Source organism: Bactrocera latifrons, unplaced genomic scaffold (genome assembly GCF_001853355.1).
Source record: "Bactrocera latifrons isolate USDA-ARS-PBARC rearing strain unplaced genomic scaffold, ASM185335v1 scaffold_170, whole genome shotgun sequence".
Classification (NCBI taxonomy): domain Eukaryota; kingdom Metazoa; phylum Arthropoda; class Insecta; order Diptera; family Tephritidae; genus Bactrocera; species Bactrocera latifrons.
In genome coordinates this window covers 450,751-470,111 of record NW_017535186.1, presented here as the reverse complement: position 1 = coordinate 470,111, position 19,361 = coordinate 450,751, and the positions used below count along the sequence as shown (strand labels likewise).

Here is a 19,361-nt window from a genome sequence, read left to right as displayed (position 1 = left end):
TAAGAACTTTTTGCATATAAACTTAAATTAATATCAAATATRTATAATWTTATTAAAGTTCAATGGTGTTGTATGGATTTTACAAAACTGTAGTTATTTTTAGACAGCAGCTATTGTGAATTTTTCGTTTTGAAATTACTTTTGTATTAATTTTCCTTCATGAATATGGCAGCCCTGATTTCGTTGAATTTTTCGTTGCGTCGTCTCCATTTTGCAGTGCAGCAGGCCGCATTGAAAATTTTTTAATGTGCGAAAAAAGTTTATTACTGATATAATAAAGTAAAAATATGTGGAGTTAGGAGAATAAACGTTGGGGAACTATATTAAATAAGTTTATTATACTGAGTTGATAACGTTTGAGGTTAGTTTGTGTGCTAAAATAACGAATGTGGTTACTTACCCCCGCCTCCTRTTTTTTCTGTTCAAAACGTTGAATTTTACGCTTGCCGCCGTGTGCATATCGGAAGCCCCAGTTGCCGGGCGCAACTTTTCCGTGTGACAGATAYAACTAATTGAGAGTAATTAAGAACAAGGTATATAACTACTATAACCGAACCAAATCCATTAAAGGAAGATTTTGAAACACTGTCATGACGTGAAGGTGCTCATTTGTGGATATCTAAAAAAATTGTAAGCCACTCGCAACTGTTAAAAAAACTGCTTGAAAATGATGTTCACGGTAAGTATTGTGATTACTTTTAAATATATAATAAGATGGAAATTAATATTACATCACTTCCTTTAATCAAATAATTAAATATACACAATTTTTGGAAGTGATTTTTGTCATCTCGATGCATTATTTATTTCACATAAAAAAAAAAACGTAGAAAATTGAAAATATGAACGAACTTATGTTAAGTGAAAAATGCTTCTCACACCTTATCGTACTTTCAATCTAATATGTTTTACATAAACATATTAAATATATTTCTGCGAATAAGGTATCCCAGAGGTTGACTACCCGCCTATTGCTATGCCTGCTAGAACTATAAACAAATAATGAGAAAAAATTAGGTTATGTCTTTAAATGCATGTTAACACATTTTTGAATGTGAAATTATTAAATAGTTACTACTATAAATTATTTAATATATGTTTAAAAATATTTTGTAATAGTTTCATATTTCATGAGATAATTTTAATTACTTAAGGTTCATTACTTTCTAGTAAATAACGCAAGCAACGTTAAGTTAAGCGAAAATAATCGCTCATGCTGATGGAATAATGGACAATATTTATTTTAAACATTAGATTACTTAAAAGTGAATGTAAAACGTTCAGTAATGATTTTGGTTGCTATCTGTCTTAACATATAAAAATCTAGTTGTTGTTGTTGTTGTAACGGCAGAATTCTGSCGAGTTGACAGTCCTTGGCCGGATAAAAATCCGGGTCCGTTCCGGTTTTCGTAGACCCGACTGTCGTGGGAACGGAAAATCTAGTCTTTTGAATTGGTTAAATACTCACATTTATAAAAATATTCATAAAATTGTCACTTATTTGCACTTCGATATTAATTTGGGAAAAAGTGAAAATCATTCTTTTGCAATAAAGGTAAATTTATTAATATGTCAACGATTTTTTTTTCTGGAATAAAGTGAAGGGATGTGACGTTGAAATATGTATTATTTTTTTAATTTTGAGACTTTTCGTTTTGTGAATATTAACCTATTCGGTAACAACAAATATTTCCAGGGCACCACTCAACAGCAGGACACTCGCTTCAGCGACAAGGAGAAGAAATTAATGAAGCAAATGAAGTTTGGAGACTGCCTAAATAAACGTGTGGATATGTCAAAGGTGAAACTAGATGTGTTGCGGCCATGGATCAGCAAAAAAATCACGGATATTTTACACATCGAAGACGATGTTGTGGTTGAATTTGTTTACAATCAGTTGGAGGAAGAAAAATTTCCTTGCCCAAAAAAAATGCAAATAAATATGACAGGATTTCTAAATGGAAAAAATGCACGACAGTTTATGGGTGAATTATGGTCTTTGTTACTATCTGCACAAGAGAGCGAAAGTGGAATCCCTGCCGAGTTTATTCAGCAAAAGAAAGATGAGATACTTAAGAGGGAAGAGCAACAACGCCAAAATGATCGTTCGCGTTCACGCGATAGGGATAGAGACAGGGATCGCGATAGGGATAATGAACGCGATCGGGATCGCGATCGTGACAGACGCACCGGTAGAGATCGTTCTAACGACGGACAACGTGATGAAATGAGTCAGCGTGAGCAGCAGTTACCACCAAGTACATTGAGCGCTATCGAGCAGGTTAGGTCACAATTATCAGCTAAATCTAGATCGAATTCGGCTGAAGAAACTAATTTAGGTAATGTTTCCCAAAGCAAGCAATTTGAGGGGGGTAATTCAGCCGGTGCGAATGCTGCGGCAGCAGCAGCTGCAGCTTTACTGCGCGATCGTTCCAGGTCACCAAATGCTAGTGCAAGATCTGCAGCAGCAGAAGCGGCCGCATCAAAAATACGCAATCGATCACCACGAAAACGCTCCAGAGATAGATCAGTGGTGCGAAAATCATCTCGTGAGCGCAATTCGTCACCGCAGAGACGCCGCAATTCTCCAAGAGATAGAAGGCGACTATCGCGTTCACCGAGGCGAAGGTCATCTGGCGGAGATCGTCGTCGTCGTCGCAGCACTCGTAGTCGTTCCAGGGATCGTAGTGTTAGACGGCCACCAAGCAAGAAACGTCAGATTTCACGCTCTAATTCGCCTCAAAAACGTCAAAGTCCAAAATCGAAAAGTCGTCGTTCGAAAGATAGACGATCGAGATCAAGATCACGTTCMAAATCACCTGTAAAACGAAAGCCATCCCCACCGGCAGCAAGAAATTCCAAAAACACAACTTCATCTCCCTATCGAAAGCGTTCAAGCTCGCGACACTCTAATCCACATACCCCTGTCAATGGGCATGAAGACAATGGACCTGGTAAAAAACGCGACACAAAAAAGCGTACTCCCTCCTCGAATCATAGTGAAAGCTCGCGTGTATCTGATGGTGACAAAAGGACCACTGCACGCAAATCATCTAAAGGCCGTTCTCGTACAAGGTAATTTATACAAAATCTTTGTTAYATAGTAACAACACATATCTAATTTGAAATGTTAGAACAATATTTTATAGTTAATATGTTTTTAGTTTTACATTGATACCGAAAAACAAAGTAATCTGGTATATCCTGAACTACATGTGTATACGTATAATACGTTTTGACAACAAACATTTTTGGGATACACCATTTGAAGCTTTTATATATACACAAATTGTTCTTATATTTACAAAAATAAGGGAAAAACAATTTTGAAAAATATTACAATATATAAAGTAATATTTAAAAGTAAGTATATTATGTGAAAAATAGAAAAATTATTTAAAAATAAATTAAGGTTCTTATTTTAAATTTACATATGGTTTTTAATATAAATTCTAAATATACATAAATTTWTAATTTATATCATACAATGGCTTCTAGTTATGTACTATAATTTATAATTTTGATAGGTCCGCTAGTAAAAGATCAGTAAGAGGTGCTCTGTCTTCACGTTCACGTTCACGTTCACGATCAAGATCTTCTTCCCGTTCGTCAAGAGCTTCTGAACGTTTAAATAAAAAAGTTGTACGTCGATCTAGCTCACGAAACACCAGCCTTTCGCCATCGCCTGAGCGTAAAGAGGACTTCGAGATACGACGCAACAAGAACAGCGTTCAAAAGAAGCGGCATTACCGGCATAATCGTGATTCTTCAGCGAGCTCTATGGATAGGGAACGTGACGGTGGGMGAAGAATGATGGCGGACAATAGAGGCAGGCGAGGAGACATGCCTGGCCGACGATTCTCACCACATAACCGAAGTCCGCGAAATGATGGTGGTGGCGGCGGTGGACGCAATCAACGTTCTCGATCTCGTCGCCGTTCAAAATCTCGTAATCGTTCTAGATCACGAAATCGATCACGTTCTCCTATGCGACGTTCGCGTTCCCCACGACGGTGAGCAATATTTTGAATATAGCAGTATATTTTGTTTGATATATATACATATGTATATATGCATGTATATTTCGAAAAAATATATTTGCTTATTGAAATKTTTTTATATTACAGTTTTAATCGACGCCGCTCTCCAATGATGCACTTTCGTGGTCGAGGTGGAGGAAATAATCGTGGTCGTATGAACTTTTGGCGCCGCAGTCCGAGCAGAGGTCGCGGTGGCGGAGGAGGAGGTATGGGTGGTCCTGGTGGACGCTTTGATCGTCGTTTCTCACCACAGCGCAGATACTCGCGCGAACGTGATCGCGATCGCCGTATGTCACCGATGCAAAATCAATTCCGCAAATTTTCTCCGCAGCGGCGATTCTCTCCTCCCCAAAATATGCAGTACCAAAGAAGGTCAAGAGAACGAAGATTTAGTCCAGCTCCACGCGATCGCCGACCATCCTCCCCAATGCGTGACAACTCTCGTGATCGAGGTGGAGGAAACAATTTCGGKCGGTGGGATCAAAATAACCGCAATGTTCAAAAACCAAAAGCCAGAGCCTCATCAGAGAGTTCGAATTGGGAGGTAGACGATGAACCTGTCAAAGAAGCAGCGAACCGTCAGCCCAGCACAGCTAAACAAACTAGTCCAATTAAAAACAACGGAGACCGTTCAAGAAGTCTCATACGGTCCCGCGATAGAAGCGGCCGGGATTCCAGTCAGTCTTCGGACAAAATTTCGAAAGCTCGTGAAAATTCAGGTAACAATGCACATTAGAAGAATTTGACAAAATTTTCTAAATTATAATCAATTCAGGACGACGATCATCTGTTGAATATGCAGGTCCCTCGGTCAAAACCATTGACTTATCCAAAGAAGAACGTGGTGAAAATCGTAAAGCAAAGGTGGATGCAAATCAAAGTGAATCTCACCAAGCAAAGAAGCAAGCTTCACTGACTGTCGCCGCTGCCGCTACTACTGGTTCAACTTTACGCAACGAGAAGTTACGTGATCGATATAGTTCGAGTTTGTCTCGCACACCGTCACCATTTTTGAAGCCTCACGAACGTGAAAAACTTCAGAAAAATGCGCTAAAGAAATCACAAGAGAAGAAGCCGCAAAAGAACCGTAAAGAAAGTTATTCCTCGTCTTCAGATAGCTCCGGCGATAGTGATGACAGTGAAGATGACGAGGAGCGTAATGCAGTTGAAAAGACAAGAGTGTCGAGAATGAAGAATTCTGAATTGCGTACCAAATCTAAAAGGCGAAAGTCGGTAACAAGTGACGACGAATCTGACGATGTTAGTGACGATGCACAATCTAAGAAAAAGTCGARTTCTAAGGGATCAAGCAAAGCTCAGATATCGGCAGAATTACCATCAAGTGGTAAGGCTGGGCGCAAAGAAAAGAATACACACGCGGAAGAAAATCGAGAAGAGCGGAATTCTCTTGAAGTGCAAAACAGCCGCGGTAAAGGCAAATATCTAAATGAAGTACCAGAAGTAGCGGTTCAAAGTAGTTCGAAAACACATAAAAAAATAGTGGTCGAGAAACATGATCCAAGGGATAACGATTCATCCAATTCAAGCGATGATTCCGAAAAAGAACAGACAGAAAGCAAAACAGCTAGCTCGAAATCGAAACAAACCGCTTCTCGTAAACGTGCAGTTTCTATTTCTGGTTTGAAAAAATCTAAGCGCGAATCATCGGATTCAGATGATGAACAAGTTTCAAAGAAGAAACGAAAGAAAGCAAAGAAAACATCAAAACGTAATTCAGACGATGATAGTTCTTCGGATTCCGAAGCTGAGGCAATGTCGAAAAAGAAAAAGCATAAGAAGCATAAAAAACACACCAAGAAGAGTAAGAAACACAAGAAACATAAGAAGAAGAACAAAAAGGCTGATAGCTCTTCCAGCAGTGACGAGGAAGATGAAGTCCGCGAACGTACCGGCAAGTCTGCATCAGCATCTTTACTTCTAGGAGGAGTAAATGAAGACTTAGAGAAGCAGTTGCGTGAAAGGGCTTTAAAATCAATGAAAAAGAACGAGTAAAGACCTGAATTAACAATGGTAGACGGTAGACAGACATGTGCAGGAACGACTGGATAATGTGTATGCTCCACATTTTATCATTTACCCTGAATTATTTTTTTGTACTCCACAAAATAATTTAGTATGTAACCCCCACAATTTTTAATACTATATCTTTAGTTAAGTAGGACTTTGGAGACACCACCCCCAATGATATCTAATTTTCAAAACGAATCCTACTTGCGTTTAACATGTTGAAATTTGTTTTGAAAAACATTTCATTACCGCATGCTAAGAAATTTGTAACATACATACATGCCTACTTTTAATATAGCTGCAGAATGAGCAATTGCAAAAGATTTGGGTATAATTGCTGAACAGAAACAGCAAACAATACAATATTTAATTGCTTGATACAAGATTCTACATTCTGTTGAGAGTTGTCAACATTTAATTGATTGATTTGAAGTTTAGGTTCTATTATTTAAGTAGATTATATAATGCATTCACGTTTGTCAACTCGAAGAAACAAACAAATAAACATAACTACTACGGAAAAGTGTGTATATTTTTTCCTTAATTGAGCACGGAAGAAAACCAAAAAGGGAAGTCAACAATTTGCCAAAATCGTAATTATTCTACATGTTGACCGGAGATGGAGTAGGGTCGTTCGCCACACCACGACTCATTAAAATCATAAGTCTGCCCCTATATATATGTATATACATAAATATATCATCTTCCGACCGACAATTTTTAGGCTGTTGAGTAGATTATCTCACTAATCTACTGGATTAAGCAAGATTTTGGCATACAAAAAGAATATAAACAAACAAATAAATTAAAAGCAATTTCTMTGAATTCACCTGGCAATCGACTTCCCAAATCAAGCAATGCTTTCATTCACTTTTATAAGGAAGTGCTTCTTATAAATATTAGTGAGGACAGTCGACATAAGTGAACAGGTTAAATGTAGTCAAATCATTTCAAATTAAAAATTTACTTGATTCAACAATTGTCCAATGAAATCCTAAAATTGAAAACAAGAAAGAGAAGTGCATGTATTTTGTGTGATGTTAATTGATTCTACCAATATCAAGGCAGARAATGTATTATGTTTATACATTCTCTGGCTCTTTTGCTTATATTTTTAAACGTTTACATGCACTCATATCAATTGATATGAATATCATTTTGCGATCCCTGCCGATGCGACGAATTACAACCAGAGAACGTTCTCTGCTTGAACCAACTCTGTGGAGCGCCATCTTTTGTGCAATAGTTTCCTAATTTCTTCTTTAAATATGAGTTTTCAATAGTTTTCAATGTTTTTTATGTTCCTAACTACAATTTAAAACATAATCGTTTAATATTTACGCTTTCTATATTTATTGTCATTCTTTAATACTTGCTTTTTGTATTTGCGAAATGGTTATATTCCTTTAGAAATGGGTGCGAATATCGTTGATGAAAAAAAAAATGACTAAAATTCATTTTTGAGTGCAAATACACAGAATATTGAAGGTATACTTGAAATTAATTTATAAATCTATTCAACACATTTATTACTTTTCAAATAAAGAATAAATAAAATAAAATTCAAAATAATTATACTTCACCCTATGAAAAACACGATATCCAAGTGTCGCATTGAATTCATATTGGCCGGAGAAAATACTCTCCACTCCACTGAACTGTCACTGCATAATTACAACAAAGCGAACTGTCAAAAAGTCGATTAACATCCGGCTTCGTCGCCGTCTTTCTTTCCTTTTCACGTATTTTGACAAGATGGTAGGTGGTGTAAAAGTTGCCGGGGAAATTCACTGCCATCGTACGTTTTAAATGTACCAATTTATTGAATAATTTACAAAAGTGTTGCTGAATATTTTGCTTTAATGTATATGTTAATATTTCGAAGTTTAATCTACGGGTTCGTGCAGTTAACCAATCGTTTGTTGTCGTTTTTTTTTTACTTCAGTGAAATAGCGTACTATTGGTGCTTTGGTAGTGAAACTCGCAGCTGGCTAATGATTATATTTAAAAGGATAGCGAGATGTGACAATGTACCAGTGTGTTTTGATTACAGGCGCGAGGTCCCAAGAAGCATTTGAAGCGTTTAGCAGCACCCAAGGCATGGATGTTGGACAAATTGGGAGGAGTGTTTGCTCCTCGTCCCTCCAGTGGCCCACACAAATTGCGGGAGTCTTTGCCCTTAATGATTTTCTTGAGAAATCGTCTAAAATATGCGCTGAATGGTGCTGAGGTGACCAAAATTGTTATGCAGCGTTTGATCAAGGTTGACGGCAAAGTCCGTACCGACCCAACGTATCCGGCTGGTTTCATGGGTAATGCTTCTCAAATTTCTTAATATAGAATATTGTATATCATTACACTGAAATCTTTTATTACAGATGTCATCACCATTGAAAAAACTGGTGAATTCTTCCGTTTGGTGTACGACGTTAAGGGCCGTTTCACCATTCATCGTATTTCTGCCGAGGAAGCCAAGGTATGTTTCGTACTCATTGCTTTAGTAAGATTCAAATAAATTGGCTTGATCGAAGACCATATAGTTATGATTCCACACAAATGTGGTTCAAAAGTAAGCCAAAAGCAATTTTTGTTACGACGGTCACTGAATGTCTTAACTTTTGTGATACTTTGGTAACACTTACGTGCAATTACAAAATTACTTGATGAATTATGAAGATTCATGTTAGTTCTAAAAACATATCAAATAATTTCTATTTAACTTATCCCTACAGTACAAATTGTGCAAAGTCAGGAAGACACAACTCGGTGCCAAGGGTGTTCCATTCGTGGTTACACACGACGGCCGAACCATCCGTTATCCCGATCCTCTCATCAAGGCCAACGATACTGTCCAGGTAGACATTGCCACCGGTAAAATCACTGACTACATCAAATTCGACTCGGGTAAATACCATGATCTGAATCAATTAAAAGGTCGGTAGATTTACRTATTGACTATTTTAGGAAACCTCTGCATGATCACTGGAGGTAGAAATTTGGGTCGTGTCGGTACTGTTGTCAACCGTGAGAGACATCCCGGTTCCTTCGATATCGTTCACGTAAAAGACTCGCAAGGACATGTGTTTGCCACCAGATTGACGAATGTTTTCATCATCGGCAAGGGCAATAAACCCTACATTTCTCTGCCGAAAGGCAAGGGTGTTAAATTGAGCATTGCTGAGGAACGTGACAAGCGTTTAGCTGCTAAAACTCATTAAGTAGTTATTTAAGAACGGTTTCTAATTTCATGAAAGATGGAAAATTCGTAATAAATAGAAATCACTGTAGAATAACTCGGGAAAACTGCATTTATTATCTATACTCTCCCCGTTGCAGTAAAAGAACTCAGTAGCGCGGTGTATYTTATAAAACATACGTAGGAGATGTTAATTTGGCAATAAGTGGTGAATGAGCTGATTTACGTACATACATATATATATGTATGTGTGGGATAAGTCCAGCCGAAACAGATACAGGGCGGTATAGAAATTTTGTAATTATATTGTTTTAAGGAAAAATAATTCTGAGGGATATATTCCAATGCTTCTAAAAATTTTTACAATTTTTCGCTAAAGTGCCAAAGCAAGGGATGAGAGGTTTTATGAACCCAAAAACGACCAATGCATAGAAAGTTATAAAAAAATCGCTTGGTACAAAATCTGGAAAAAMCCCACCTCTTCGCTTTTCTAATAGATCTTATCCAAATGTTGGGGACAAATAACTGCACTACTATTTCTATATTCTTGTTTTTCTGCAGATACTTATACTGCAATGTTTTTTTTTTTTGCTTTGTTGGTCAAGGTTCTAAATTTTGCTTAATATTTATAAGTAAGAAAAAATGTTATCTTCGGTTGCTGTTGTCCTTGGGTCCGCGTCCGTCCCGGTTACGTAGACCCAACTTCTTCGGTTGCTCTGAAGCTGGAATACCCTTTGACAAATAAAAATATCTAGGGCTGATAGTGAGATTCAAAACTTAGGTGAAAAAAGCACGTGGAATCCACGATTGCGAAAGCTACCAGAGCGCCAATGGTGTGCGAATGTCTAGCTTGCAGAAGAACAGAGTTATAAACCAGTCGTACCGTAACCAGCATGAATAATGCGATTTAAATTAAAACACCCAACATTTATTATGATTGCAATTTTCATATATTGAACTTTTATGGTACATTAAAACAACTAACTTTAACTAAGCGGCATAAAGGACATAAATCGCTACACTTCCCTCCATACCGCCGTGGAGATGACAGGAAATAGGTTAATTTCAGCCCTGCTGTCATCAGGGTATGTCAAGTACAAAGCAATAAGCGTTAAAAAACGGAGTGCCATTGGATATATTCTACCATTGGTACTTTCTCCTAGAGGCGATTTTACTTTTTTCTATAGGCGGATTCAAAGCCTCACTGAGCAGCAAAAATAAAGGACTTTACCCTTGAAGAGTACCTTCATAGTAGTACAATGTAATGTATACAGATAGTTCGAAAACAGCAGATGGAATTGGGGTTGGTATAGTAGGACTATCTACCAAAATATCAGTTTTCAAGCTGAGGCCTAAGATATATACATATGAATATATATATTATATACATATATCATTCTGGAAAACGATTTTTCGTTCTCAGTAATAGTCAGGCGGCACTTCAGGCAGTTTTGTTGGTTGAAATCTATAAATAATGGTACAGCAGTGCATAGAAATGCTTAGCTGCGTTCTCACTGAAATCAATATCCTATTAGTATGGAAGCTCCTACGAACAGTCGAATAGTACCTGAACCGTTCCTGGCTTTGGTTCTCTACACGTTACGAGATCAGGTTCAATAGATAACGCCACTATCAACAGATAAGAAGGCTTCTTGAGACTATGATACAAAACGGTTCAAGAAACTAGTAGTTCTTCTCAGAGACAAATTACACCAGCTTGTGGGATCAATGGCGCTTTTGCAATCAGCGGTGTCTTTCTGGGCRAACTTAATATACCTTGTGCGGGGTATAATAAAACAAAGTTAAAAAAATGGTTTTTCAAAATATCAAATTTCTTTCTGAAATTTCTAGAAAAAGAAAATTCGAAAAATCGTCTTCAAAAAACATCGAGACATTCTGGACATAAACTAGAAAACCGTGTCTCGATAAAATACCAGATGTAAGAAAAACATTACATTCTAACTTATACGTATTTATTTTATTATTTACAACGATCTTTATCAGCTGAAAAATGGAGGGTCTTGATTTATTTGTGAAAAGTCGCGATTCGTCAATATAAAAGAGAATTATTTTAAAAATATTTACATGATTATGTAATATAGAGTATACAGCTATCTCTAACTGCTGGGATGATGCCACGCTATTCATACATACAAAGATATGTGCATAACTAAAATAGAAAGACTTTAATGAAAGGAATTTTCGATTTTTCACTTGTTTTTTTTTGTTTTTTTTAACAGACAAAACAAAAATGGTGGCAAGTTATGTAATAAGGTCTTGGACTAAACTTGTTTTGAGTTTTCGGATTACATAACACAACTGAAGGGAAAAATATAAAAAGACGATAAATATCTGGTCTTATATATGTATGTACATATGTAATGAATATGTAAATGCTATGCGTTGTAAAGTCCTTTCATATTTCCTTTAAACTAACTACAAATACGTAAAAGATGATACAAAATGATGATGAGTGTATTTAACTAAATTTCATTCATTTATCTTAACAATTATTCACGATTTCGGTGAACTCCGTTTTGTGACTAATTTTCCGGAATCTCGACTATTAATGACTTCAGCATGGAATCCAGTCTCCCAATCGGCATAGTATTTGACTGTACGCACATTGCCGTCGGGTTCTACCAAAGAGTATTCACCTTTTACAACATCACCGTCACGCTCTTCCTTTTGATGTTTGATATCGCCGGTATAAGGATCGTTGACACCATACTCGAAGGCGTATCTTGCATGATCACTCTGAAAAATTTACGAAAAGAGATGGTATTGTATTACAAAATCTACATATTTTCTCACTGTAGTACACACATAATGTTCGTAGTGCTTTTCTGGAATCGTTTTAATTACAGCTGGTTGTATTTTGAGTGCCGGTTGGGCTTTTAAGTACGCTGTGGGACTGGCACTCTGCGTCAGTAGAGGCGATACTGATGGTGCATATCTGTAGAGTCCACCGCCTAATGGTCCAATGCCGCCAATTCCATGTGCATAGCCGTTAAGTATTTCTCCTTGGCTCTTTAAAAGTGGCAAGGCTGGTTGGGTTCCTAATTTCAATGTTGAAATACCTAAATTACTCCCGAGTCCATGCAAAGCACTTGTTCCCGAACCATCTAGTTTCAAAATTGGTGATAGACCGCTGTGTCCTAAAGCGATCGCTCCATAGTATGAACCATGCGCTATGGGAGCGGGGGAATAGCCAACTGATGAATAAAAATACTTATTAATTAACAGTTTCGAAAACGGATTACTTTAAACTTGTTTCTTGATACACATTTTGAGTTGGTCGATCTTGCACTCATCCGTATAACAAAAAAATAATAATTTTATGAATAAAGCGGGAAGGTCACAACACAATTAGCGGTTTGGATGTTGTGTACGGAACTATAAGCACAGTGTATTTCTGACTTCATTTYGAATAATTGATTAGCCTTGACAGCTAATCACAAATTAACCAAGAAAATAGATTTAAAAATGACTGAATTCCAGCTGACTTGCCTCATTAAAGATATGCGATGCGAGGTATTATGAGCTTAGTCTCGTAGCCTCAAGGATGCCAAGGCTCGAACTTTTGTAACTTGGCGAACCTTAGAGCAAGGAGTTAGCTAAAACTTATTTATTTTTAAGTAATTTTATAATTTTAACTTCATCGACATAAAATMACAATTATAAGGAGCTCAAGCAGTCTGAAAACTCATCAATAATATGCTTGCCTATATGAGGGTATAGTTAGTTCGAAGGTTTTATGTTACTTACTACATATGTATAATATACGTGTATAGGTACATTTACAAAAAGTTCAAAGAAGCTTGGATATCTTGTTCAAACTCGTAAGAGGTATTTGCATAAATAATAAAGCATTTGGATTATATTTGGAGATATTACTAAATTAGCATATACATCACCTTTTTATTTTTCAAACAGGATTTATGAATTCTATTAGTAGGATAATAAAGTACTATGACAGGTGGGTTAGGTTTAAGGTTTTCATATTTAGGTCACGGTCACCGGTTAAACAAATATAAGCAAGGATAATCGCAAGGATAATCAAATACATTTTATATTATTACTTGAGCTAAGCGGTGTTGAAGCGGAATAACTGTAGCTAGATTTGCCAGAAAGCGGTTGTGCCAAACTGGTTGCGATTGGAATTTGCTGCTGTTGTAGGATCGCGCCATTGGATAAATATTTACCCAAACCTAAACTGCCAGGTGAAGTTAGGGTTAGTCCAGCTATACCTGTTTTGGAAGATATACCGGAGTATTGAGTGGATATCGCACCACTTGTGGATAATCCACCTAAGCCGGTACTTGTATGGATCGTTGATGATAAGGCAGGAGCGGCATAAGTTGCTACTTTTGCTATCGCAGGACTAGTTACCACTGTCGCGGCGGCGGGTGCAGTGTATGCGTTAAGGTTGCTTATCGTGACGCTGGAGCCCGATTGTAGTATGGGTTGTCTGGAGACGTATTGTTGTGAAAATGAACCGCTGGAGCCATATTTTGCAAAACCCGTACTTGATTGGATAGAGGTTACGCCTGGAGCTGGATATGCTGATGTTTTTGCTATACCGAGAGCAGGTGCGAGATAACCTTTAGATGGGGTTGTCAATGTTGCAGCTTGTGTGGCGAACAGCAGAGATTGTGCCGGCTTTGAAACTTGTTGGTGTGAAATAGCGCCTCCACTAGCGTAGTTTAGAGATTGTGAACCCGATTGTATCGATTTAATAGACGAACCGCCAAGTTGTATGGTAGCAGCTGSKGGAGTCGTGCCGTAGCTGTAGCCAGCCTGTGATACGCCTAATCCAGAAGAATATTGGGTAATTGCAGGTGAAGCGTATACGCCAACCTTTGCAACGGAGGGAACAGCAACTGCTGCTACTTTTGCCACAGGTGCTGATCCATAACTTACGACAGGTTTCGATACATACTGGTGAGAAACTGCGCCATCACTTGCATATTTTACGGACTGTGAACCTGAGCCTGAAGTATATTGAGTAAGAGCGGGTGTTACTATAGGCGCTACGGCGGCGACTTTCGTTATTGCTGGGGATGCATAAGTCAACGGTTGTGACACAGCTCCACTTGTTATACCGAGACCGGATGAATATTGCGTGATAGCAGGTGCGCTGTAGACTCCGACCTTTCCCACGGCGGGTATAGCAATGGCAGGAGCAGCGACAGTCGCAACTTTCGCCACAGGTGCTGGCGCATAACCTACAGTCTTCACAGGCTGGGATACGTACTGATGTGAAACTGCACCACCACTTGCATATTTCACTGACTGTAATCCTGACTGCAAAGACGTTAAGCCCGATCCAGAAGTGTATTGGGTATGCTGCTGTGATATAGCTCCTCCTGAGGAAATGGAAGGAATGGCTGGGACAGTAGCGTAGGTACCATGTTGGGAAATTGAACCACTGCCTCCATATTTAATGGATTGCAAACCGGAACTTATCGATGTTAGACCAGAGCCCAATGAACTTGATATGCCATRGGCTGATGAATRTTGTGTTACTGCAGGAGTCGCATAAGTGGCCACTTTAGCTATTGCTGGAACGGCAAGCGTAGRTACTTTTGCAATTGGAGCAGRTGCATAGTTCACTGTTTGCACTGGTTTGGATACATATTGATGTGAAACAGCGCCACCATTTTCGTATTTGACCGATTGCGAACCTGTGTGTAGTGAAGTTAATCCAGTGCCCGAAGCATACTGTGTTAAGACAGGTGTCACAATTGGTGCCGCCGCAGAGATCTTAGTTATTGAAGGAGCTGAATATGTAACTGATTGTAGAGGCTTGGAAACGTGCTGGTGCGATATAGCACCAGACGAACCGTAAGAAGCATAACTGCCACCGCTAATAGATGTTACAGCTGGAGTTGCATAGTTTATAGATTTCGATAAACCTTGACTAGATGAATATTGGGTGGGTGAGGGGACGGCAATAGCCGGGACCGCAACCGGTGCCACTTTAGCTACTGGCGTTGCGACGTAATTTACAGTATTTAAAGGCTTCGAAACGTATTGATGCGAAACTGCACCACTGTTTTCATACTTGACAGATTGAACACCCGTAGGAATAGAAGTTAGTGCTGGTTGTAAAATAGGTTTAATGACAGCAACTTTGGGTGCTGCAGGTGCGGTGTAAGTTAATGTTTGCACCGGTCTAAGGACTTGTTGATGAGAGGTGGCACCACTGGAAAGTCCGTGACCTGAAGAAATYTGAGAAATGGTGGGTGCTGCATAGCTGCCATATTTGGAAACTCCCAAACCGGAAGAATACTGAGTAATAGAGGGCGAGGCATAAGTTTCAACTTTACTGAGAACCGGAATGCTAGCAGTCGGGATTTTAGCAATTGGTGCAGCAGCATAGCTCACAGTCTGCACTGGTTTCGAGACATACTGATGCGAAACTGCACCACCACCGGAATATTTTACAGATTGTGATCCTGAATGTATGGATGATAAACCGGAGCCTGTTGAGTATTGTGTAACAGCCGGTGTAACAACTGGTGCCGGAGCTGAGTAAGTAAGTGGCTGTAAAGGTTTAGAAACTTGCTGTTGGGAAATTGCACCGCTAGAAATTCCATGACCTGATGTATATTGTGTAATAGTAGAGGCTCCATAACCGCCAAGCTTAGAAATTCCAATTCCAGAAGGATATTTTGTTAATGTGGGTGCAGCGTAAGTTTCGACTTTTGATAGAGTTGGAATAGCAACAGTCGGCACTTTTGCTATAGGTGCGGCCTGGTAGCTTACTGTTTGTAACGGTTTTGAAACATATTGGTGCGAAACTGCGCCACCACTTGCATACTTTACAGATTGAGATCCGGAATGAATAGATGAAATGGATGGGGCTGCATAACCTATCGGAGTTACTGCCGGCGCTACTAATGGTGTTGCTATAGTGGCCACCTTTTGTACACCAGGACTAATATAACCGACAGATTGTAGAGGTTGTGAAACAACACTGCTGCCAACGCTTAGAGAAGCACCAGCGGTGGGATATTGCGCAATGGCTGGTGCGTACGATGTAGATTGCACAGGCTGTGAGTTCTGTTGATGCGAATAGGCACCACTTGTTCCGTACTTTGAGAAACCGGCACTAGAGAGAACTGCTGGTGCGACGTAAGATTGCACTTTAGAGACTACTGGCGCTACAACTGTAGATATTTTAGGGGGAGCCGGAAGGCCGACGCTAATTTGTTGAATAGGTTTCGAAACATATTGGTGAGAGATCCCTCCACCTGTSCTATATTTAGAGAAATCTTCGGAAGATGTTAGATATTGGGATTGATATCCTGCTGAAGACGGAGCGGTTGAAATATATGTGCTTGCAAGCTTCGGCGCGTACGAGTAGGAGCCAAGTGGATGGGACGTTTTTTCGGCCAACAAGTTACCTTCCAAATTCGTTAATGATACCGAGGCTAACGAATTTCCTAATTTTTCTGTGTAAGGAGCGCTATAGGATATTGCTGGTGCATATGATCTTATAGGCCCAGTCTGTAGTGGATTAACATACGCAGTGGTTTTCGAAATTGTTGGGCTGGACTGGTAGTAAGAATAACCAGATGACTCATATGCAGCACTTTTTGAAATAGTTGGCGCAGACAAACTTTGTAATTGTATACTGGGTAATGTGGCATACGATTTTGATAACCCCGGTGAAGTTAATGCAAGTTTTGGCACGATATTAGCGGCTGGCGGTAAATAMGCATTAGAGATCGTTTCCACCTTTGGCGGTAGAAGAACGGTTTTTGAAATAGCAATTTGGGGTTGTAAAATACCCGGCGTTTTGAGCGGTTGGTCTGCATATGTAATACCTCCCTCCTTTATTGCTGCATTTGCGGATATTTGTAGTAGTTTTTCACCAGCTCCACTCTCGTAATAAGATTCGGAGGATTTTAYCGTATCAACATTTAGATATCCGCCATCTGATTGGCTTGATAATTTATATTTAGCTCTGGCAGGAGTCACTGAAAGCTGGACTTCCGGTGGTGGATAAGCATAACCGTTGGATGCTGCGAGTATACAATCTGGAATCGCAATTGGTTTCGTACTAGCCCACACTGTGCTACAAAGGCACAATAATGCTAATGCAACCTGAAAGTGAAAATAAAAAATACCATAGCATGAGCCCGAATAAGATAAGAATATAAATTATAAGAGAAATTTAATAAAAAACTTTATGACCTTAGTGATTAAAATCGGGTTATSTATATATAAATGATCAGGATGACGGGACGAATTGAAATCCGGGTGACTATTCGTCTGTTTGTGCAAGCTATACATTGAGTAAAAATGAGATATGTTGATGAAACTTTGTTACACGTGTTTCTTAGCAAAAACGCTCGTAGTCAGAAACATATGTATAAAGTGCCATGACTAACCCGTAAATTAAACAGATATCGAATTTGGCAGAACGAATCATTTAAAGAAGGGTATCCTATGGTTCGAAAATCTTTGAAAAGTGCGTGTGGTCTGCTCTTAAAGGTTTAGGGCATATTCCTTCTTGTAATTGTGTGAAAATTGGTATAATCGGATGTGACCCCGTTCGCTCCCAATAGAGCGGTACTAAAAGTGTGATAGCTAAACAACTAAATTTGCCAGAGACATTAAAATGTATATTCAGGTTATCGTTAGAGGGCCGGTTTCAAAAATKGACGATGGGCGTGGTACGTCCTCAACCGATTTCGTTTTAATTCGGTTCATAAGATTCTTCTAATATTCCAATGTTACAGTACTAAAATACTTCCCACAAAACATAATTTTAATTTCCATCTGATCTTTCATTCACTCTTGATCTTGATATTATATATAAATAAAGTTCGGGGAAAATTCATTACCTAATATAAGTATTTTCGAACTTACGGGTGTCTTTATGCAACATATATCGCTGAAAATGATCTAAATTTGTATCTAAAATGGATAAAGTCTGGTGAAAGCTTGCCCTTGCCCCCATATAACTAATATTAAAATTTTCGATGATCCGGCTTAACTTTWTGCATTCCAGAGGTCATTTTATTAGCATGAGCCATAATAATAATACGTGTTTTTGGCAAAAATTGGTAAAATCGGGTCGATATTACCCTCAACTCTCATATTTTAATRTTAAATTTCACATGCACCTTAAGAAATTTTCTGATATTTGAGTCTTACAAGTTTCAAAACTTCTGCTTGATATTTATTTGAACTAAGTGGTCTTGCATTCCTCTGATTAGTAAGGTATATTGAAAAGCAATAATGCTTAGTAAGTCCTCAATGAGGGTGGTCCATATTTCTGGGAAATGTCATCTTCATAATCTTCTTTAGAACATTCTATCTTCCACTAGACTCTAAAGTTACAAGCYAATAATTTCATTGGAACTCATTACTTTATTGTTAATTTTGAAATATCTTTTTACTTTAAACGTAGTAAGAAGTAATAATTATTTTATATTTTACGCGAAATGAAATGAAATATTCCTACACAAATTACATCATCACACATCCTTCAGAATTTTAAACAGTTTCCAAGAATTTGTTGCAGTTGTTTGTTATTGCACTGAAATTTATAAAATTTACACTTCCATTTCTGGCATCGACTAGCTTACACAATTTCTACAAACCATACTCGTATTGTACTATGTATGTATGTATTTAGATATATATTTGATGGATCACACCGCGATTGTTCAGTGTGCTTATAAACACTCACCTTCATGCCTTGTTCTCTTGATATTTTTTTAATTACAAACTGTTAATAATATAAAATGTTTTTCGAAGTCTTCGATTTCACTACATATTAATAAGGTCCTTATCACATTGGACAGTCACTGGCAATAGATCACTTAATTCAATCCTTTATATATATACACAAACATATCCAATGATAGAATTGTTGATTTTGTCGCCGGCGCGCGTATCCTTTATAATGGGCGTTAACGGTATTATTTGCGTTCCAACGAACTGAAGCGTCGCGAAATACTACCAGCTAGCCAGGCCCTATTGTCGTTTATATACGGTCAATGTGGACCCCAAACGCTCACAGCATCAGCGACAGCGGCTTCAGTGGCGGCAGCAGCGGTGATGGCTGCGGCAGTGGC

The 19,361-nt window shown here is 38.4% G+C and overlaps 3 protein-coding genes across 3 annotated transcripts; 2 read left to right on the top strand and 1 right to left on the bottom strand.

Moving 5' to 3' along the window:
* The first annotated feature begins 183 nt into the window (after positions 1–183).
* LOC108966870 (serine/arginine repetitive matrix protein 1) lies at positions 184–6,591 on the top strand. Its single transcript, XM_018930000.1, has 5 exons — positions 184–679; positions 1,697–3,075; positions 3,528–4,013; positions 4,128–4,759; positions 4,816–6,591. The coding sequence occupies exons 1-5, from the start codon at positions 668–670 to the stop codon at positions 6,051–6,053; spliced, it is 3,747 nt and encodes a 1,248-aa protein (XP_018785545.1). The 5' UTR covers positions 184–667; the 3' UTR covers positions 6,054–6,591.
* A 1,135-nt stretch (positions 6,592–7,726) lies between these two features.
* On the top strand, positions 7,727–9,371 carry LOC108966826 (40S ribosomal protein S4). The gene is made up of 5 exons (XM_018929920.1): positions 7,727–7,826; positions 8,122–8,380; positions 8,447–8,544; positions 8,801–8,972; positions 9,033–9,371. Exons 1-5 carry the CDS (start codon positions 7,824–7,826, stop codon positions 9,284–9,286), a joined length of 786 nt encoding a protein of 261 aa, XP_018785465.1. The 5' UTR covers positions 7,727–7,823; the 3' UTR covers positions 9,287–9,371.
* Positions 9,372–11,481: 2,110 nt separating this feature from the next.
* Positions 11,482–19,165, bottom strand: LOC108966828 (mucin-17). Its single transcript, XM_018929922.1, has 4 exons — positions 18,974–19,165; positions 13,347–17,379; positions 12,091–12,479; positions 11,482–12,021 (listed from the first exon to the last, which is right to left on the bottom strand). Exons 1-4 carry the CDS (start codon positions 18,977–18,979, stop codon positions 11,779–11,781), a joined length of 4,671 nt encoding a protein of 1,556 aa, XP_018785467.1. The 5' UTR covers positions 18,980–19,165; the 3' UTR covers positions 11,482–11,778.
* Between the last annotated feature and the right edge of the window lie 196 nt (positions 19,166–19,361).